At 45.5% G+C, this 16,739-nt stretch overlaps 1 protein-coding gene across 1 annotated transcript in view; it reads right to left on the bottom strand.

Annotated features, from left to right (window-relative positions):
• Window positions 1–16,739, bottom strand: part of anks1b (ankyrin repeat and sterile alpha motif domain containing 1B) — an 82,944-nt gene that overhangs the window by 57,512 nt on the left and 8,693 nt on the right. Inside the window, exons 4-9 of the mRNA XM_068754974.1 lie at window positions 15,994–16,137; window positions 13,309–13,384; window positions 11,758–11,859; window positions 9,639–9,761; window positions 8,669–8,856; window positions 6,280–6,411 (exon numbers count right to left, since the gene is read on the bottom strand). Coding sequence (XP_068611075.1) covers window positions 6,280–6,411; window positions 8,669–8,856; window positions 9,639–9,761; window positions 11,758–11,859; window positions 13,309–13,384; window positions 15,994–16,137 — 765 coding nt within the window. The remainder of the gene's footprint in view (window positions 1–6,279; window positions 6,412–8,668; window positions 8,857–9,638; window positions 9,762–11,757; window positions 11,860–13,308; window positions 13,385–15,993; window positions 16,138–16,739) is intronic.

The raw sequence follows: 16,739 nt of genomic DNA on the forward strand, positions 1-16,739 counted from the left end.
ATCCGTGAATGATGAACAATATTTAAAGGGTCTCTCTACTATTCATGATACAAAAAAATCAATGAAGCGCCTCTAAACTCAGACTAATTATGGGTTACCTGTTTCTTTGGGCTCTTTATATAACAGGGCTCTCTTCAAATATTTGAGGGGGAATTTCAGATTACAGAATTGGTGAAAAGGTCGAGCCCCAAAGGGCTCAGACAGAGAGAGAGCGAGAGAGCTGAGAACCAAAACGTCCCTTATCTCTGAGGCAGATGTGTGCCCTGAAAGAATGAACAACAAGGCTGAGTGATGTGAAGCAACGGAAAAGGTTACAAGGCCGGCTGCCATTTCGGCAAAAGAGACAAAACATTTCTTTCTGGCGACTAACCCTCTGGATATCTGCCTTTTACGCCATTACACGCCACTCATCACCATTTCAGATCCCTCATCCCAACTCCCTCTCGTCCCGCCTCCCTTTCTCATCCTCCTTTTCTTGTTCAACAACCTCTCTGACATCATCTGCTAACTACTACATTACCCAAACTGCACCGGGCCATCCATCACATGAGGAGCACACTCAAAATGGATTAATCATTCAGCCTGACAGAACAATCTCTGGAACACAGCCTCATTCAATCCGAGACGTATTTTACACCACTTTATTAAAAGCCATCCAAACTAACCCCCCCCCCCCCCATCTCCTTTAGCACTCAATTACACTGCCATTAAGAGCTAATGGCAATCCAGTCAGTCTCTCATGCATGGTGGCCCTGCCGCCGCTGACTTTGATTTGACACAACAGCCGGGTTAGACTCTGAGAGGACGTGGGCGACGCCATTAAGGCCCCACTGGTGGTTCACCGTTCTGTTAAGTGGCATGAGAACTCCTCTCTGAATAACAAAGGCTGAGGGACCAAAGGTGCGGTGACTCATCTTCAGATTAGTTTTGAGATTTATAAGAACTTTCGTGAGACTCGGTCGGGATCTCGGGTTCTTAAATTCACATGTTGCTACACTCTGGGTGTGACGTCAGGGTCCACGCGAGGAAAGGAATCCCCAGAAGTCAATCTGATTTTAATCTTTCCAGTGGAAATGCTCCTGCCGACCGGATTCATGTCTCTGTGATCAACTTTTTTTCCGGAGCAGCGATGCTAAGATCTTAAATGAGCTCATTTCTATGGCAAACGGGTGTTTTCAGGTGCTGCGAGGTGTAACCGACACAATCTAATCACGCTTTAGTTGTGTGTATGTGGAAATAGAAGCAAGCATTTTACAGATCAATACTTGAACAACTTTAATTTACCGGTACAGTATTTCTTCACACTGCTGGGAAAAAAAGACTTGCAGGATTGCGCCTGAATTTTAAGAAGATGGGGACTTTTTTTTTTTTTTTGACAAACATCCACATAAGTTGAAAGTTAAAGTTGAAAATAATAATGAATTAGACTCATAAAAATGAAAGTTGGTTTTTGGGTTTTGCGCTGAGAAACCTGAATGGAGCGCAGACTAAATGTCTTTGGGAAAATAAGACGGGTGGGGTTCAATGTGCAAATTCAAATTGGACAATAAAACAACAGCTGTAATGCTTCTAATAAAAAAAAAAACTCATTATCTCCGATTATCTCTGCTTCATTTGTTTACAGCAATTGTTGCCGTCACCGTGGATTAACAATTATATTCAGGGGGTTCTAAATGTCACAGGTATATTAACAGTATTAATAGAAGCCTTGGAAGCTCAGGAGAAGGATTATCCTGCGGTGTCTGCGGGACAAAAGGAAAAACTTAAACGAGAAGAAGAGGGGGGGGGGGGAGGAAGCAGGGAAATGTGCCTGAAAGGACCTTCAAAGGGACAGATTTGTTCTGATTCAAATTCGTTCACCTTTTGCTCCCTCCATTCTTCCTTAAGCTTTACCCCCCCCCCCCCCCCCCCCCCCCCAAGCTCTCCTCTCTGTCTGTCACTTCTACATCATCCCTTGTTAGTCCTCGCACTAAATCTCCAGCCTCCATCCCAGCAGCTTTAGGAAGAAACAGAAGGAGATTCGGGCAAATATGGATCTGACATAAGAAGACCCCGTCACCCTGGGGGGCGGGCAAAGAGAGGAATGGAAGGGAGAGAAAAAGCACAGGTACGGAGGACACGAGCCGGTTTGGCACTTACTTTGCAAGTTTGTTCCTGACAATTCCGAGGAGGCAAGCACCAGACGGAGTCCGAACGGGAAGAGGAAAAAAGAGTTTGCAGAGGAAGTGGGAGTGCAGAGAGTTGGGAGCAGGGACTTCCTCTCTCACACACACACACACACACACACACAGACACACACAAACACACACACAGATGGCAGAACAACACAAAGATGTGAGTCAAGCAGAGGCAGTATGCATGAGTCCTCACAAACAGGATATTATGACAAACACGGCGACACATCCCATTTGGCGTGAGCACGAGCCTCAGCTGAAAACGTGCTCGAGGCCGCCGCGAAGCCTCCGAGCAAACCACAACCTGGGAACCAATCCGACTCTACCTGCTCTTGTGACGCGTCCTCCTCACTCCGCTTGCCGCTCCGGCCTGGGTCGGGTAGGGTCAAGAAGCGAGAGGCGAGGCTTCGCACGGTTCGATCTGAGCCGCCCAGTCAAACAAGCACTGGGTCTTCATTCATCCCCCCCCCCCCCCCCCGCTCTATCTTCCGGGGCAGAGATAGGACACAGAGAAACTTGTGTCTCAGCTGCACAGGAAGAGAGGAGACAAACAAGAGGCCTCCTCTGGCCACTAATTAGCAGGTCGTATGCCGCTCCCGTCCGACTGCGGGGGGGGGCAGATTAAACGTTTGTGTGCGAGACGGCGTCTGCACATGCGGCCATTATGGCGTGTTATTATATATGTGATGTTTGCCTGCCTGTATATGACAGAGTGAAATATCAATGTGAGACTCATGTTGATGCGTCTCTCAGGAATAAATCGTGTGACTGCACGCCCGTGTGTGTTTGCGTGCGTGCAAGCCCAATAAGGCAACAGAGGAAATGCGTCGCAGCTTCGGTCACATCCGAGGAACTTCTATCTCTGTCTTCCTGTCCGTGGCTGTTTAACCCTTCACTGTAACGGTCAGCGCTGAGCCTTCTGCTTCGTAACACAGAGTTCATCGGCCGTCAGATGTGAATAGAGGCTATAATTTGCTGGCCTTTCCGAGTGGAGGCTATTCGATGAGAGAGTAAAGGGAGGGGCGGATACCAGAGAGGACAATGGACGCTCTGAGGTCCTAAATGATGGGGAGAAATGACGCAAGCGGTGAATTCATGAGAGGACGGCGCTGGAAACCCACAGGCTGAGAAGGATAGTGATGAAATGAAGCAAAAAAATTAAAGGAGCAGCAGGTAATTCCGTGGTCCAATATTTCTGAAACAAGAAGACAAGACCTTGCAGGGATGCTCTCAGTTCGATTCCATTTAAAACCCCAGATTAAAGATTCTTTTTCGGGAGGTATTTTCGAGCCCTCGTTTTCAGATAGCAAGTTATTTGACAGAAAGCAAAAAAAAAAAAAGTAAACTTTTTTTTTCCCTGACTAACAAAATGAGCCCAGAAAGGGAGAGATAAGAAAGGTTAATTGGCGCGGGAATAAAAGGTGAAAAATAAATTGGCGTGAAAGACAAGCCGGAGAGTGAGCGAGTAAGAAGAGAGCGAGCGAGGTGCAGGTTGGTCAGGGGGGGCAACGGGCGGGTATCGCCTCGCGGAATCGGATTCCCCTCCATGGCTCGCTAATCCCACAGAAATCGGCTAGCCGAGCCACCGGCGGGACGCTGATAGCCGCCGCTCAGAAAATAACACCCTCCACAGTCACCATGATGGCTTCTGCATTGAGCGGACGCTCGAACTGCGGCTTCCCTTGGCTCCACGCCTAATCCTGCAGACACAGCAAGCAAGCAGATCAAGCATGGGAGCCGCCAGCAGAGTCTGAATGCACGCATGACAACTCTGGAGGAAGTTTCAGGAGCGGCTTACCGGGTTACATTCAGGTAAAGGTGAGCTGCACGGATACAGTGCAGTTCCACATGAGTAGCATGATTAGCTCTGACATTCAACATTTAACTGAAATGCACCGCATAGCTTTTTATCACTATAGGATACCATTTTAGGCTTGATGCCTTGCTCAGCAGTACCTCAACACCAGCACCATAGCATTTCCATGTCAACATAAAGCAGCGCTCGTCCTGCATGATGCACTTTCTTCCTGTTGTCTGTCTTCTTCCTGTTCCTGCTCCTACTCTTCCTTCCCTAATCTTCTCTCACTTTCCTGTTTACCTCAAGGACAACGATATCTGAACTCCAGCAGGAAGTCAGACTGCACGCGCGCACACACACACACGCACACACACACAGATAGAGAGAGGGGGCATACATGCTGCATGATCTATTGCATTGAGACCGTACTTGACAGCAGTAGTGTTGAAAGTTAAAGTTGGCAGCATCGGTCTTTGCCCTGCAAAGTCTACGGGGGTAAAAAGCCTGAACAAGAAGGACACTGTGTCTGCATCACGTCCTCCAGAGAGACAGAAAGCAGCGCACAGAGGAAAGAAGGAAAAGGAAATGTGAAAGGAAGGAACGAGAAAGAGTCGGCCGAGAGCATCGGAAGGTCAGCGGCCACCAGCTCGAGAGAGGAGAACGGAAAAACAGACGGAGAGAACCAGGATGGAAGAAGTGAAAGGCGTTGAAGGGAGAGCAGAGACAGCCAAAGGCATTCGGGAAATGCTGACGAGTCTGTGACGCACCTGGGCTGATGGCGACTGACATTTTATCAATGGTGGGCATCCCACGCCTGGTATGTCATGAAATTCTGGGTCGCCTGGACAGGCTTTATATAAACTGGTTTATTCACAGGCATGCAAGCTAAGCGAACTTCTATTTTCTCTCACTCCCTCAGTTCTTTAATTCTTCTGTACGCCTTTATAAAACCCCGCCTACGCTAATTCAAAATGATGGCACGGCAAATTTAAACACATTTGCACATTGCACCAAACCGAAAGCACCAAAATGCGCTCGACATGACAGAACGTGTCATCTTTAAAGGAATGAGCATTGCATTATCTTTCTATGCCACCGCATATTAGCGTGCACAGTGCACACCCACACACACACACACACACACACTGATCCAGGTGCAGACCCCTCCAGGAAGCGTGCCAGTCGGTCAGGCAGGCTGCCGCTATAAGACAGAGAGGCTGTTGTGTTGTAAATGTCAGCTGTCCCGCTGTTTGAGCCAGTATGCCTGTCACCACTAAACGTTCTCATTTGCATACACTTAACCACATTTATGTAGACAGCGAGTAGGGCTCAGGGGCGAGGAAGGAAGGATGGAAGACGAGCAGGAGTACAGAACAGGAGGAGGAAGGGGGGGGTCACAGGATACTGCACAGATGGGAAACAAGTCTGAGAGAATGAACCACTTTTTGACCTTTAAGCCCTACAAATGGCGCAGAATTCCGTACTTAAATGCAAAACGCATTTAAGTACAAATACTGCTAATTGAAAGTCGCTGCTGCCGAACTTTAACTCACGAATATGTTGACGTGTCTTCTCCGTCTCACTTGTCAATGCATTTCTTGCTGTCTGAAAGCTGTACAAATAATCTCATTCTGCCACGGTATAATATAAAGATGCTGGTGTTGGCACATTTATATTCTACTGTGCACTCTGCTGCTGTAATACTGCATCCCACCCACCCCCAGGGGTGACGAGCGACGTTGTATCACATTCTTCAGGCGAATGTTGTTCATCCAAAGCTCATGGACTGAGTCCTACCTGTAAAAAGTATTAAAATAAAATCTTCAAATCTGAAGAGACGAGGACGATTTTGGGGGTAATTCCTTCAAGAAGAAGGAGAAGATGAAAGACAGGCAGTGCACCGAAGAGATGGATACTGAGCAGAGTATCCAGAGCTGCCAGGAGAGCCAGGCTCCTTGCACTGTGTTCCCAAGGTAACCAGTGAAAGGACTCACTCAGAACAATGGCAATAAAACCAGCCTGTAATTTCACAGCACCGCGCCAGCGTTCCCTTGTCAAGCCTTCCATCTTTCTTTTCTGTACATTTCAGATCATGTTTCATGTTTTTTTCCAGCCCATACTCCAGACCTTTTTCGGAGTCAAGGACGAGTGTGAATCAGCATTTAGCTTTAGAGGCGGCCTTTTCTCCTTCAACTCTGGCCTGGGGAACCAATGACCAAGATTATCACGTATGAAACACTCAGTCAAGTGGCGGGGCAGCGGGGCATGAGCACCGTTTCTAGTGTGTGTGTGTGTGTGTGTGTTTACCTGCGACAGACTGGAAAAGGCCAGGTTGCGGCATCCATTGCAGGGAGTCAGGGCCTCCCAGAATCCGGCGGGACCGCAGCTCCTGTCTGCCTCGTCCTCCTCCACGGCCGGAGGGAGCGGTGGGGTCGGACGCTGTCAGCAGAAATGTAAGAAACTATTAACGGATTAGGGCGCGGTGGCGTGGTGGTTAGCGCTGTCGCCTCACAGCAAGAAGGTGCCAGTTCGAATTCTATCTCTCTTTCCCCCCCCCCCTTTAGGCAACTAGTCAAGCAAACCACAATTTCACATTTATAAGACTTTTCCACTTCCTGTCACTCCAGAGCAAACCAATAACTTGGATTTGGTGTGATTACGTATCAAGTGTGAAGCTTGTGTTGAGATGCTCATGCTTATTTTGAAAGACTCCTGCAGAGCTGATCTGGGTGCAGCAACGGCTTGGATAGAAAGATGCAGGAACATTTTAATGCATCCACACTGGTTCACTCCAGCTCCCAGGAGGCAAGCGTTTGGATGAGCTCCGTGTTTGGATGTGCAAGGGGGGCAGATACAGTGAACCATATGATGCAGCTGAGGTCTGAAATCACAGATATATACTCAATAAAAGGAGGAAGAGAGGGAGGCCCGAGGGGGAAAGATGAAGTCAGAAGAAAAAATTAGCATAGAAATAAAGGCAGAGGGCAAAGAAAGCAAAGAAAATATGGAGAGAACTCAAAGAAGAGGTTAGAAGGCATGTTAAACGTGGGAGAGATTGAAAAGGAAGAAGCTTGAGTTCAGGGATGGTTGTGCGAAAAAGAGGGAGCGAGGGATGGAGAGGTAGAAAATGAGGTTGAAAGCTCCAGATTCCAAAAGGCCTCCTGCAACAATCAATATTGATTGATGTAAAACATAGCTGCTTGCATGGGAGTTAAAATTAGATATCAGCTTGGGTCCAATAAAAAAAAAGCTTCTTTAATTATTCATCAGTGAAGACTGCATTACTGATCAATATTGCATTAGCTGTCTACGTGAAACCCTTAAAGGGACAGACAACGATGACACGTATGGTAGGAACTAAAGATCGACGTGAAACCACAGACCAGTTTCTGCACCCAAATATGAAGTCAATTATTCATCTTTCTAAATTACTTTTGAAATGTTGCAGTCTTTTACTTTGTCGGGGAAATGAAGAGATCCTGGTGTCACATTCAACAAGGGAATTGTCTGTCTGAGACACATATTGGTTTTAAACGCAATGAGCATACCGGTACATGCTGGAAGTACTCATCTGAATACAGGACACGCACAAAGACAAACACTCATTTCCATTATTACACAGTTTACAGAAAATGGCTTCTGTGGGAATGTGGCAAGCCTGCTTCCCATTTGTGTGTGTGTGTGTGTGTGTGTGTGTGTGTTCTCGTAAGGCTTCTGCATATGTTGTAAATTTTTAATAGGCACACCAAGTCGCATCTTAATGCTGCGGCCACATGTAGAGACAGAGACACTAGCCGGGGGGCATAAGGACACAGTAATAGAATACAAATTGGTACTCATAGAAAAAGAGAGGGATGCAGGACGGACTGTGAAAAATAAAGCCCGAGAGGAGGTGTGTGCTCGACCTACGAGCAGGCGTGAGGCTGCCGCATCGTAAATGAACACGCTGCCACTTGCTTTATTATGGAGCTTAATGTAGGCAAGGAAACAATGATGAGCTACTGATGAGTGTCATAATAATAGGCTTCACTGAGGCGTGCATGTAGAAATAGGAAGAGAAACGGCCATGCCGTAACAAGCCAGAGAGCCTGTTTATGTGATGGGGGGGGGGGGGGGGGGTCAGCATGATGGATGACCTCTGCGCTCCGCGGAGCGTCTGACTTTCAGGATGGTGGAATTGAAAAGCCTCAGAGCCTCCTCGCCGCGCCGCGCCAGCCGTGAGAAATAAACTGCAGCTGTCTCATCCCAAAACTGGAACGCAAACCAATATTGTCTGCTCAGTTTTCATCTAAATGTTTTACTGAGAGAGAAAACAAGAGAAGGAGAAGATGAGACGAGCCATGGTTCAAAATGTGATGCTGGGGGGGGGGGCAGCATGGGCAAGAATGCACTGTCTGCAGGATGTGATCAGCTGCTTGACACAAATACTGATTATTACTCTGCACAGATTCAGGCTGTTGTGTTTCATCAACCGGAAGTGGCTGCGCGAACCAGCTTAGAACGCTTCAGTCTGTCTGACACTGCCCTCTGCTGTCAGTACAGACAAATTACGCAAATGTATTTACAGGCGTGGTAAAATGTCCCATTGGGATAGATAGAAAGTAGATATGAAAATACAAATATAAAGATACAGAATAGTATAATCAAACGTGTTGTGATTGGCATCATTTAGGAGGTGTCACAAGTGATTTCCTACCTTGCTGACTCGGGTCAGGGTGCCGTTGGGCCGATCCGGGCGCTCCTCGTCTGAGAACCTCCCGCTGCCAAAGCTGTCCATGGAGTGGGAGGAGATGGTGTGGCAGAGCTCCTCGAAGGAGTAGTCCCTGTCCCGACACATTTTGATCTCATAGAGCAGTTTGGACAGTTCGCTTGTCACAGCATCATCTGGGAAAAGAAAGAGGAGGCCATTACCTGAGACCAGGGGTTCCTAACATTCCCTAGAAAGCCATTACATGTTTATGGACTTTGACATAGTCATGTAGGGCGGAGATCTACCTCTATTTTACCACCGATTTAAATCTGGATTGGATCCAGAATGGGGTCAGGAAAACAATATTACATTTTAACATTGAAAACTCTATTTAAGGATTCAAAAATTAGTTAAAAAAAATACTCATCAACTCTGATTGACTTTTACTTTTCATGATTGGTGTATAAAGGTACCAAGAACAACTTAGAACCTTTTGGTGATGATCCAGATCAACCATGTGGACGGTGTAAATCTAAAAGAGGGGGAATGAGCTGCTCGGTGGAGGTCTGTGCTCTCTTATGTGCTGACGGTAAATGAGAAAGGAAAGTGGATCACATGAACCGAGGTTGATACAATGTCGCAGCCACACCACAGGGGGGCAGTGCTGGACAAGGAAAACGTGTGGTTGGGAGCGGTAATGATTGTTTGTCTCCAGGAAAGGACACCCTTTGGGATTGTCTTGGATTGTCTTGGATTGTTTGCCCAGACAGAAAGAAAGACATGATCTTTAGGCACGTATTAAAACACAATCGTGTATTGTATTTTTCCAAAATGTTCTTTCTCTTTCTTTCTCACTACTGCTGATGTTCATTCACATAAAATATATTTGTTGTGAATTTCAGAATGAACAAATTGCATCGTGGCTCTTGCATCTGTGTGTGTGTGTGTGTGTGTGTGTGAGAGTGTGTTTACTCACTCTTATGCCTGAGCGAGGGGGAGGCAGAGGGTGAGGGGATGGAAGTTCGCGGTGCAGGGACGGGACACTTGCGAACGGGCTCCTGCAAAATGTTCCTCTCCTCCATGTTGTCCATCATGTATTCTAGGAAGAGAAGAAGCACGAGCTTTGGAGGGGAATGTGATGGTGGGTCAAGATAACAGCAGTCATCTGCATGGCGAAAAGCTTGAGCCGCATTCAATTCACACTTTTCCCTGAACCTCAAAGTTACTCCCCAGCCTCTGCAAAAATGCAGCACCCTGCTGTTTATAGAGAGAAGAAAAGAAAACGAGGGGATAAGTGGAGGAAGAGGGTGTGGAAAGGCAAGCGTGGAGCCAGAACAGAAGTCGAGTGGATAATGAACTGGCTTAAGTGAGGCATCATAGCAGCCAAAACACAATAAGACGAGGAACTCGCGTGTCGTATTGCCCTATTGAGGAACTGTGTGTTTCCAACCAATAATTATGATACACAACCATATATACACGCACAATGGAGCACAGCAATGTGCTTCAGAGTCAATGACAACAGCCTGATCCCTCCATTCTCACATATCAGTCGACAGCAGCATTGATGTGTACTACAGTACCATGCAGTACCACACAACCGGGTACTCGGAAGTAGAGTCATGTGCTGCTGCGAGCAAGAGTCTGTCCATAATTAGGTGTCTGTGGAAGCCAGAAAGCCTCTCAGCTGCCACAGCAGATGACGGCTCTTTAACTCTCGGAGTGTCCCTCGAACAGGAAAGCGTGTGCAGCTGATCTTTTGATGAAATCGCAGCTGCGTCCCTTTTCCTGCCGCTCGCTTCTCTTCCTCGCTTTTTACAAACACTCTGTCTCCTGTTTTAGCTCCGAGTCCAGATCTCAATTAGATTTTGTTTGACGGTCGTTTCAGAGAAGCAATGGGTTTTTGTTTTTTTGTTGTTTTTTTTATCATTCTTTGAACACTGAAATCAAATCTTTAATTTTCCTCAGATGAAAGCTCTTATTTGCTAGCTGTGGTCTTCTTTATGACACTAATGGGATTTAGTGAGCGTCCTCATTTCCTAACCGTCTCCCGGTAAAGATGCGTTCTATCAATCCTTTATCTCGCACTCTTTAAATCATCTGTAAATATGTGCTTTGCCCACACCCACAGAGTAAACAGGGACCGGCAGCGACGGCCTCCGAGCCGCAGATGACAGCGTTCGCACTGAGCCCCATCGTCACCTCAGGACCTGCAGGGCTTCTGTGGACTAACAGCAATTACCGGTATCCAGGATAAAGATTAAGATGATGATTGATTCATTTTTAACCATATTAACATCTTACAGATCAAAAGAATAATGAATAAAAGCAATTAAAATATCATCTGCGGTTGACTTAGTTCCAAAGGTACTTGCTAATTTCGTGTTTTCACAGGAAAAATCTGGATTATTTTGTTTGTTTTCTTTGTGGTTTAAATGCTCCAGTCTGTTAAGAGCAATAAACCTGCATTTATGATCATGTTCACATTTGAATATATCTGGATGAACAAATGTATGCAAAATTGGAAATTTAAAGCTGTAATACATTTGAATAGTGTATTAGTCTATGCATGGCACACACAAAAATGAGATGCAAATCATCCCAAATCCAAATTTGTGTTGTTTTTCTTTCTGTGCAGTCAGTTCCTCATATATTGTGGTTTTTGTGTTACGCGATACTAATCTAGAAAAAAATGAAGGGAAACACTTGAAGGACTTTGAACTAAAGCCATACACATTTTTACAGCTGACAACACACTGCCAGTCAACCGATCCATCAAATGCACGACTGGATGTCACCTGCAGCTGAGCTGATGCACACCAGACTGTGGCTTTAAGCACAAACTATTTCCATAATTTCACAGAGGAAGGAAAAGGGTGGGGAGAAAAAAAAGAGCAGCCGTCCTTGAAAATGTAAGCTCAAAGACTTAACAGGAAAAAAACTGTTTAACTGAACGCTGCATCTTTAATCTTCGCTGTGTTGCACCACATTTACTCGACTTGAGCTGACTACTTTTTTTGCTCCCGCTCTTGACCCAGTTTTTCCAGGTGGAATTCACCTACATCTGCGTGCACACGTGTTTGTGCACGTCTTACCTTGGATCAGAGCAGTAATCTGCTGGGATTTCGGCGCAGGATGCTCTCTCAGAATCTCCAGCGCTGTTCTCCCCTGGCTGTCTCTCAGATTTGTCTCGATCCCTGAGACAAATGCACACCAACGGAGCATCAGGACGGATACGGTGAGGCCTAAGGTCAAACCTAGGACACGATAAACCGACTTATCCTTGATTCAAGATCCTGAGGCGCAGAAGGAAGATTAAAAAAAAGCATGTTGACGCACAGGCTGAGACAAAGATTTGCTGATGCACTCAAAACCCAGTCGACAAAAGATGAATGTGCTACAGTTAGAAGATAAACGTGGGTCTTAATTATTCACGAAGAGTCGTGAATAATTAGTGACAAACATGCCGACCACCAAGATTTTACATCAACGCTCCTGCTGATGAAGGAGTGCTGCTTTTTGTGTTTTTAAGACATTGATTACACACAAAACAGAATATACGAAATGACGAATGAAGGTTTTATTCATAATGTTAATGGAAATTGAGAGACATGTCTGGGAATAGATGATATCAGAGATGCTAAGCAAAGCTAAGTGGCTACTGAGCTCAGCTGTATATTTACCACATAGACATAAAACTAGTCTAGAAGAATGAGCATATCCACCAAATGTCAAAAAATGACTTGAAGCCAGCAGGAACAAAAAAAAAACATCTGACCTTTTATACTGAGGCATAGGAAAACTGTGTCACATGATCAAGATCAAAAAGCAGAAATTCACTCATGTATGTTTGAACATGGCTTCTTGGCCTACAATGAAAGGCTGCCCCCCCCCCTTCCCCTCCATCCTGCATGCCCTGCAACACCCTTCCTTCCATATTAAACACATCACATTTGAAGGGCTGCGTGTGATTAAAGTGCAGCGAAGAGTTGTGTTGAACACGGATGAGGGCAAAAGAACACGCCCACCCACAGGAAGTCCTGCAGGAAAACCAGCGCGTTAGAGGAAAAGGGGATGTCGGCAACACCAAAGGGCGGCGCCATTACCAAATGTGCTCTGGATGAAAAGAGAATAAATCTTTCCAGATTTAGGATTGTCAAAATCAGGACCACGTTTTACACAGAGGGGCCAAATACAACTCAAACATCCATACATTGACTTATTCAGGCCAACTTAACTACATATATTTGCTAATTGTTCCCTTTTAGGGCACGTCAATGTAAGATTAGGATTGTATTTAAAACAGAATATATATAATATTTTTCCCAAATATATGTCATATATAAAATAACTAAGATAAACCTTCCACTTTAGCACAGATAAAGCATTTTAGAAAACAAAAATCTGCAGCTCGACATGTCCTGGAAAAGTGGAACATCCCCACCGGGTTGGTTTTTGCCCCCAACCTTTGACCCAATTATCAAGTATAGTGAAAATACTGGTGTTGAGAGAACACAAACGCATATCATACAGACACCAAACTGAAATTCTGTGATGAAACTGCAACTTCAAAATTTTTACAAAAGCGGAGAGATGCATTGACAAACAGTCCCACGTGGATTTTGTTGTTCCATTTACAGACTGACCTGAGTAAAGCAGAAGCCGGACTACATCCATCTTCCCAAAGAGAGCTGCCTCGTGGAGGGCGCTGCCATTCTCGGTCTGGGGGGGGGGGGGGGGGCGGAGAGACAGGAGGAGAGGGTGCCATCAATTCAGCATGTGAATATGGCTTGAGAGCAAAAAGACGAGGAGGCAACACTGTGGTTTCAAACAAGCTGTCGTTGTCTTTCTAAACAAAAGAGATTCAGCGAGATTAGAAAAGTCACATTGCTTCGCCTGCAGACGGCGAGAGGCCGAGCTGATTTCAAATCATTACGCAAGCAGCGGGAGCCGGAGTAGAACTGTCCCAATTTCCCTCAAACATCGCCCGCCCGGCATCACGTGTGTCGTCCCCCCCCCAGATATTACATATGTGATGCAACACATGGAAACTGCCGATGGCATGGTGCCGGTAAAGTGCTTCATCTTGGATCATCGGTGATGAGAGAGACGATTACCCCGACAAGCCCACAGAGCAACACTCAGGGGCCACAAGAAGAGGAGAAGAAGAAGAAGCTGCTTATCGTCGCCCTGCACGGGCGGAATGAGAACAACTGAGGGTGTTATAAGTTAGTGTAAAGAGAGTCTTACAATGACTTTGATGTGACAAACTTGCTGTAGTCGCTCTGCAGTCAGAATGTCATGAAACGGCCAGCAGCTCCAGCGGCACGTCCTCAAAAGGTCAAAGGTCAGTCGCTCTATTATGCTAATTCATTATTACATAGCAATAAGTCCAAAGTGAAGAGAGATGCGTGGTCACATCTGCAGCTGCAGAGGTTTAGCCTGAGGATCTTTACCCACAAGCGAGAGGCAGGAGCACAGGAAATTATCCACCCACTTTTCCTCACACACACATTCCCTCCTAACCTCCCCGCCTCTGCGGTCATCTCTATACCACTTCCTGTCCTGTTTCCCATGGCCATCCGGCAATGATGTCACAAGGAAACAAAGGCGATTGTCACGCTTTCAAGAGTTTCCGGGAATTGAAAGGTAAGAGGACTTTCTGTTTCAGAGCTGCTGGCAGAAATGTTGCTGTTAAGGCAACTTGGAACATGCGGGCTAATGTTTTTAGCGTGTGTTTACGGTATGCTAAACGTTTCCATTTTCATTGGCTACCTGGTCGCTAATCAGCAGGATCCTCTGCAGGGATTTCCTTTCACAGTCTGAGAGAGAGGCACACAGCCAGTATGAATTATGCATTCACACTCAGCTTGTCTCCAATTACTGACCTGCACTGTCATGCTCTCTGTCACACACACACACACACACACATGCGCTGCATGCATGTCCTGAAAGTACATTAACATGACATTCCAAACAATTAGTTTTAATCTCAGGAGTACAAATAAAAAGCTACAAAAGAAAACACTGTGATAGTTGTGCCAGAAGTCTGAAGCTTGAGCTTTGATTGTCACTCAAACAACAACCCATAAGAAACTAGGAACATTTTTCTAAAAAGTAAAACCCCAGAATAATTTTACGAGAAATAAGACACTAGAGTTCAGATTATATATAACGCCTCTTCTCCTCAGGGGAAACATTAAACCACTCTGTTTCTGTATTGCAGCATATAATAATGCAAATATTTGACATTTCTGAATATGTATGAGTCTTTTTTTTTAAACCAGGAGGTTCACTGTAATAAACATGGCATTCCCATTCTTAACATGCGCCAAACATTCACCAAAGCCAAGTTACTTATGGACGTGTGTTTATAAAGCCGGGAAAAAGCTTGATTTTCATTAAAGTGATGAGGGAATTTAACTCCTGAATGTTGATTTAATTTGCTTCAATTGAAAGCGAGGCCTCGCTGTGTCTAGATTAGAGAAAAGAAACTGAAAGAGTCTGTGCGTTTCTACACAGTATTTTCAGGAAAAATGAGACAGAGCAAGAGAGGAGTGAAGGGCAAATTGCAGAGAAGATTTGCGGTATCAAAGGCTTGCGGCGTTCGTCATCTTTAGGCAGAGAGAGGGAGAGATTTACAGGTGCATATAGAAGAGGACGAGGCAAATCAATGGCATATAGTGTTCATCACCGCACATAGAGCCTGAGGCCAAATCCCTGCAGAGACACACACACACACAGCCCTTCTCTGCAGATCAGAGCGTAGCGCGCACACACACAAACACACACAGCCTGCAGGACAGAAGGCAGAGAAGATGGGCAGAGTGCTGCTGAGTCATGTCCGAGGGCACCGGAAAGAAACTCATATCCAACCGATCTGGTTGTGTCTTTCCAGAAATTACATTCACAAAAGTGAACAAAGCCAAAGAGTTGAGATGTCAGAGAAAATCCACTGAAGAGAAAGAAAATGTTATTGAAGAAATCAGCAAAGCGGGGAGGAATTCTGACAAGACTTCACAGCAAATGGCCCAAAGAAGGGATCGGGACAAAGTTGTGTTTGCATTGTCAGGCCGACTCGGAATACCCAATAAGATCAAATGTAAATGAGCAGCAAAAGGTGCGGCCCGAGCAGCATGACAAAGAGGCTGCCGCTGATTCTGAGTTTCTACTTCCTGTCTAAAGAGGATGAGAGGGAAGACCACAAACTCCTCGCTTCGCACAGGCACAAAAGGCACACGCACATGAACGTAGGAAATCATCATATGAACATGTTCATTAAAGCCTTTAATGTTGACACAAACTGTTTTGTTGTTGTTGTTTTTTCTTACCACACAGTTGATGTCCATGCCAGCTTCCAGCAGCGTCTGGACGGCGCTGTGGTGTCCGTTGCGCGCGGCGAGGTGAAGCGGAGTGTGTCGGCGAGTGCGATTGGTCATGAGGTTGGGGTGAGCGCTAACCAACATGCGCACCACCTGTGGGAAAAAGATTCAGTATTATGCTCAAAATGTTTGCGGGCCATTATAGTTATACCGCAAAGAAAACGACAGAAAACACAAAGAAAATATAAAGAAATACAATTCAATCGTGTGTGTGTACAATAAAGGTTTGCCCTGTGCCAGTTACATCTCTGTGCAGCAGCAGCATCTTCCTCAAACAGGGATTTCCCTTCGTTATCATGCAGAGAGCAAGCAAGAAATGCCAATGCCTTTATAAATTATTCATTTACACTCAGACAATCCTGTATAGCTTGACTTCAGTGACTTAGCAGAGAGAGTGTGGTTGCATGGGAACATCAGCAGGCCTTTTTCTTTGGTGCAGTCTTCCCAGTGAATGAACAGCGCATTGAGATTGTATTACAGTACAACTACCATGCTTAAAATAAACGTGACTTGCAGTTTTGCAGCCGTTGATTCTGACGGAAATGTTTCTTGTGGTGCAAATTTACAAGAGTTGCTAAATACGTTTTTGACTTGCAATTTCATTTTTAAGACAAATACACAATGCAAGTCATATTTAAGCAATATTGCGAAGTAAAACAATGAAAAAAACCTTAGAAATATCAAGTTAAAACACT

This window comes from Brachionichthys hirsutus, chromosome 22 (genome assembly GCF_040956055.1).
Source record: "Brachionichthys hirsutus isolate HB-005 chromosome 22, CSIRO-AGI_Bhir_v1, whole genome shotgun sequence".
In the NCBI taxonomy this organism is placed as follows: domain Eukaryota; kingdom Metazoa; phylum Chordata; class Actinopteri; order Lophiiformes; family Brachionichthyidae; genus Brachionichthys; species Brachionichthys hirsutus.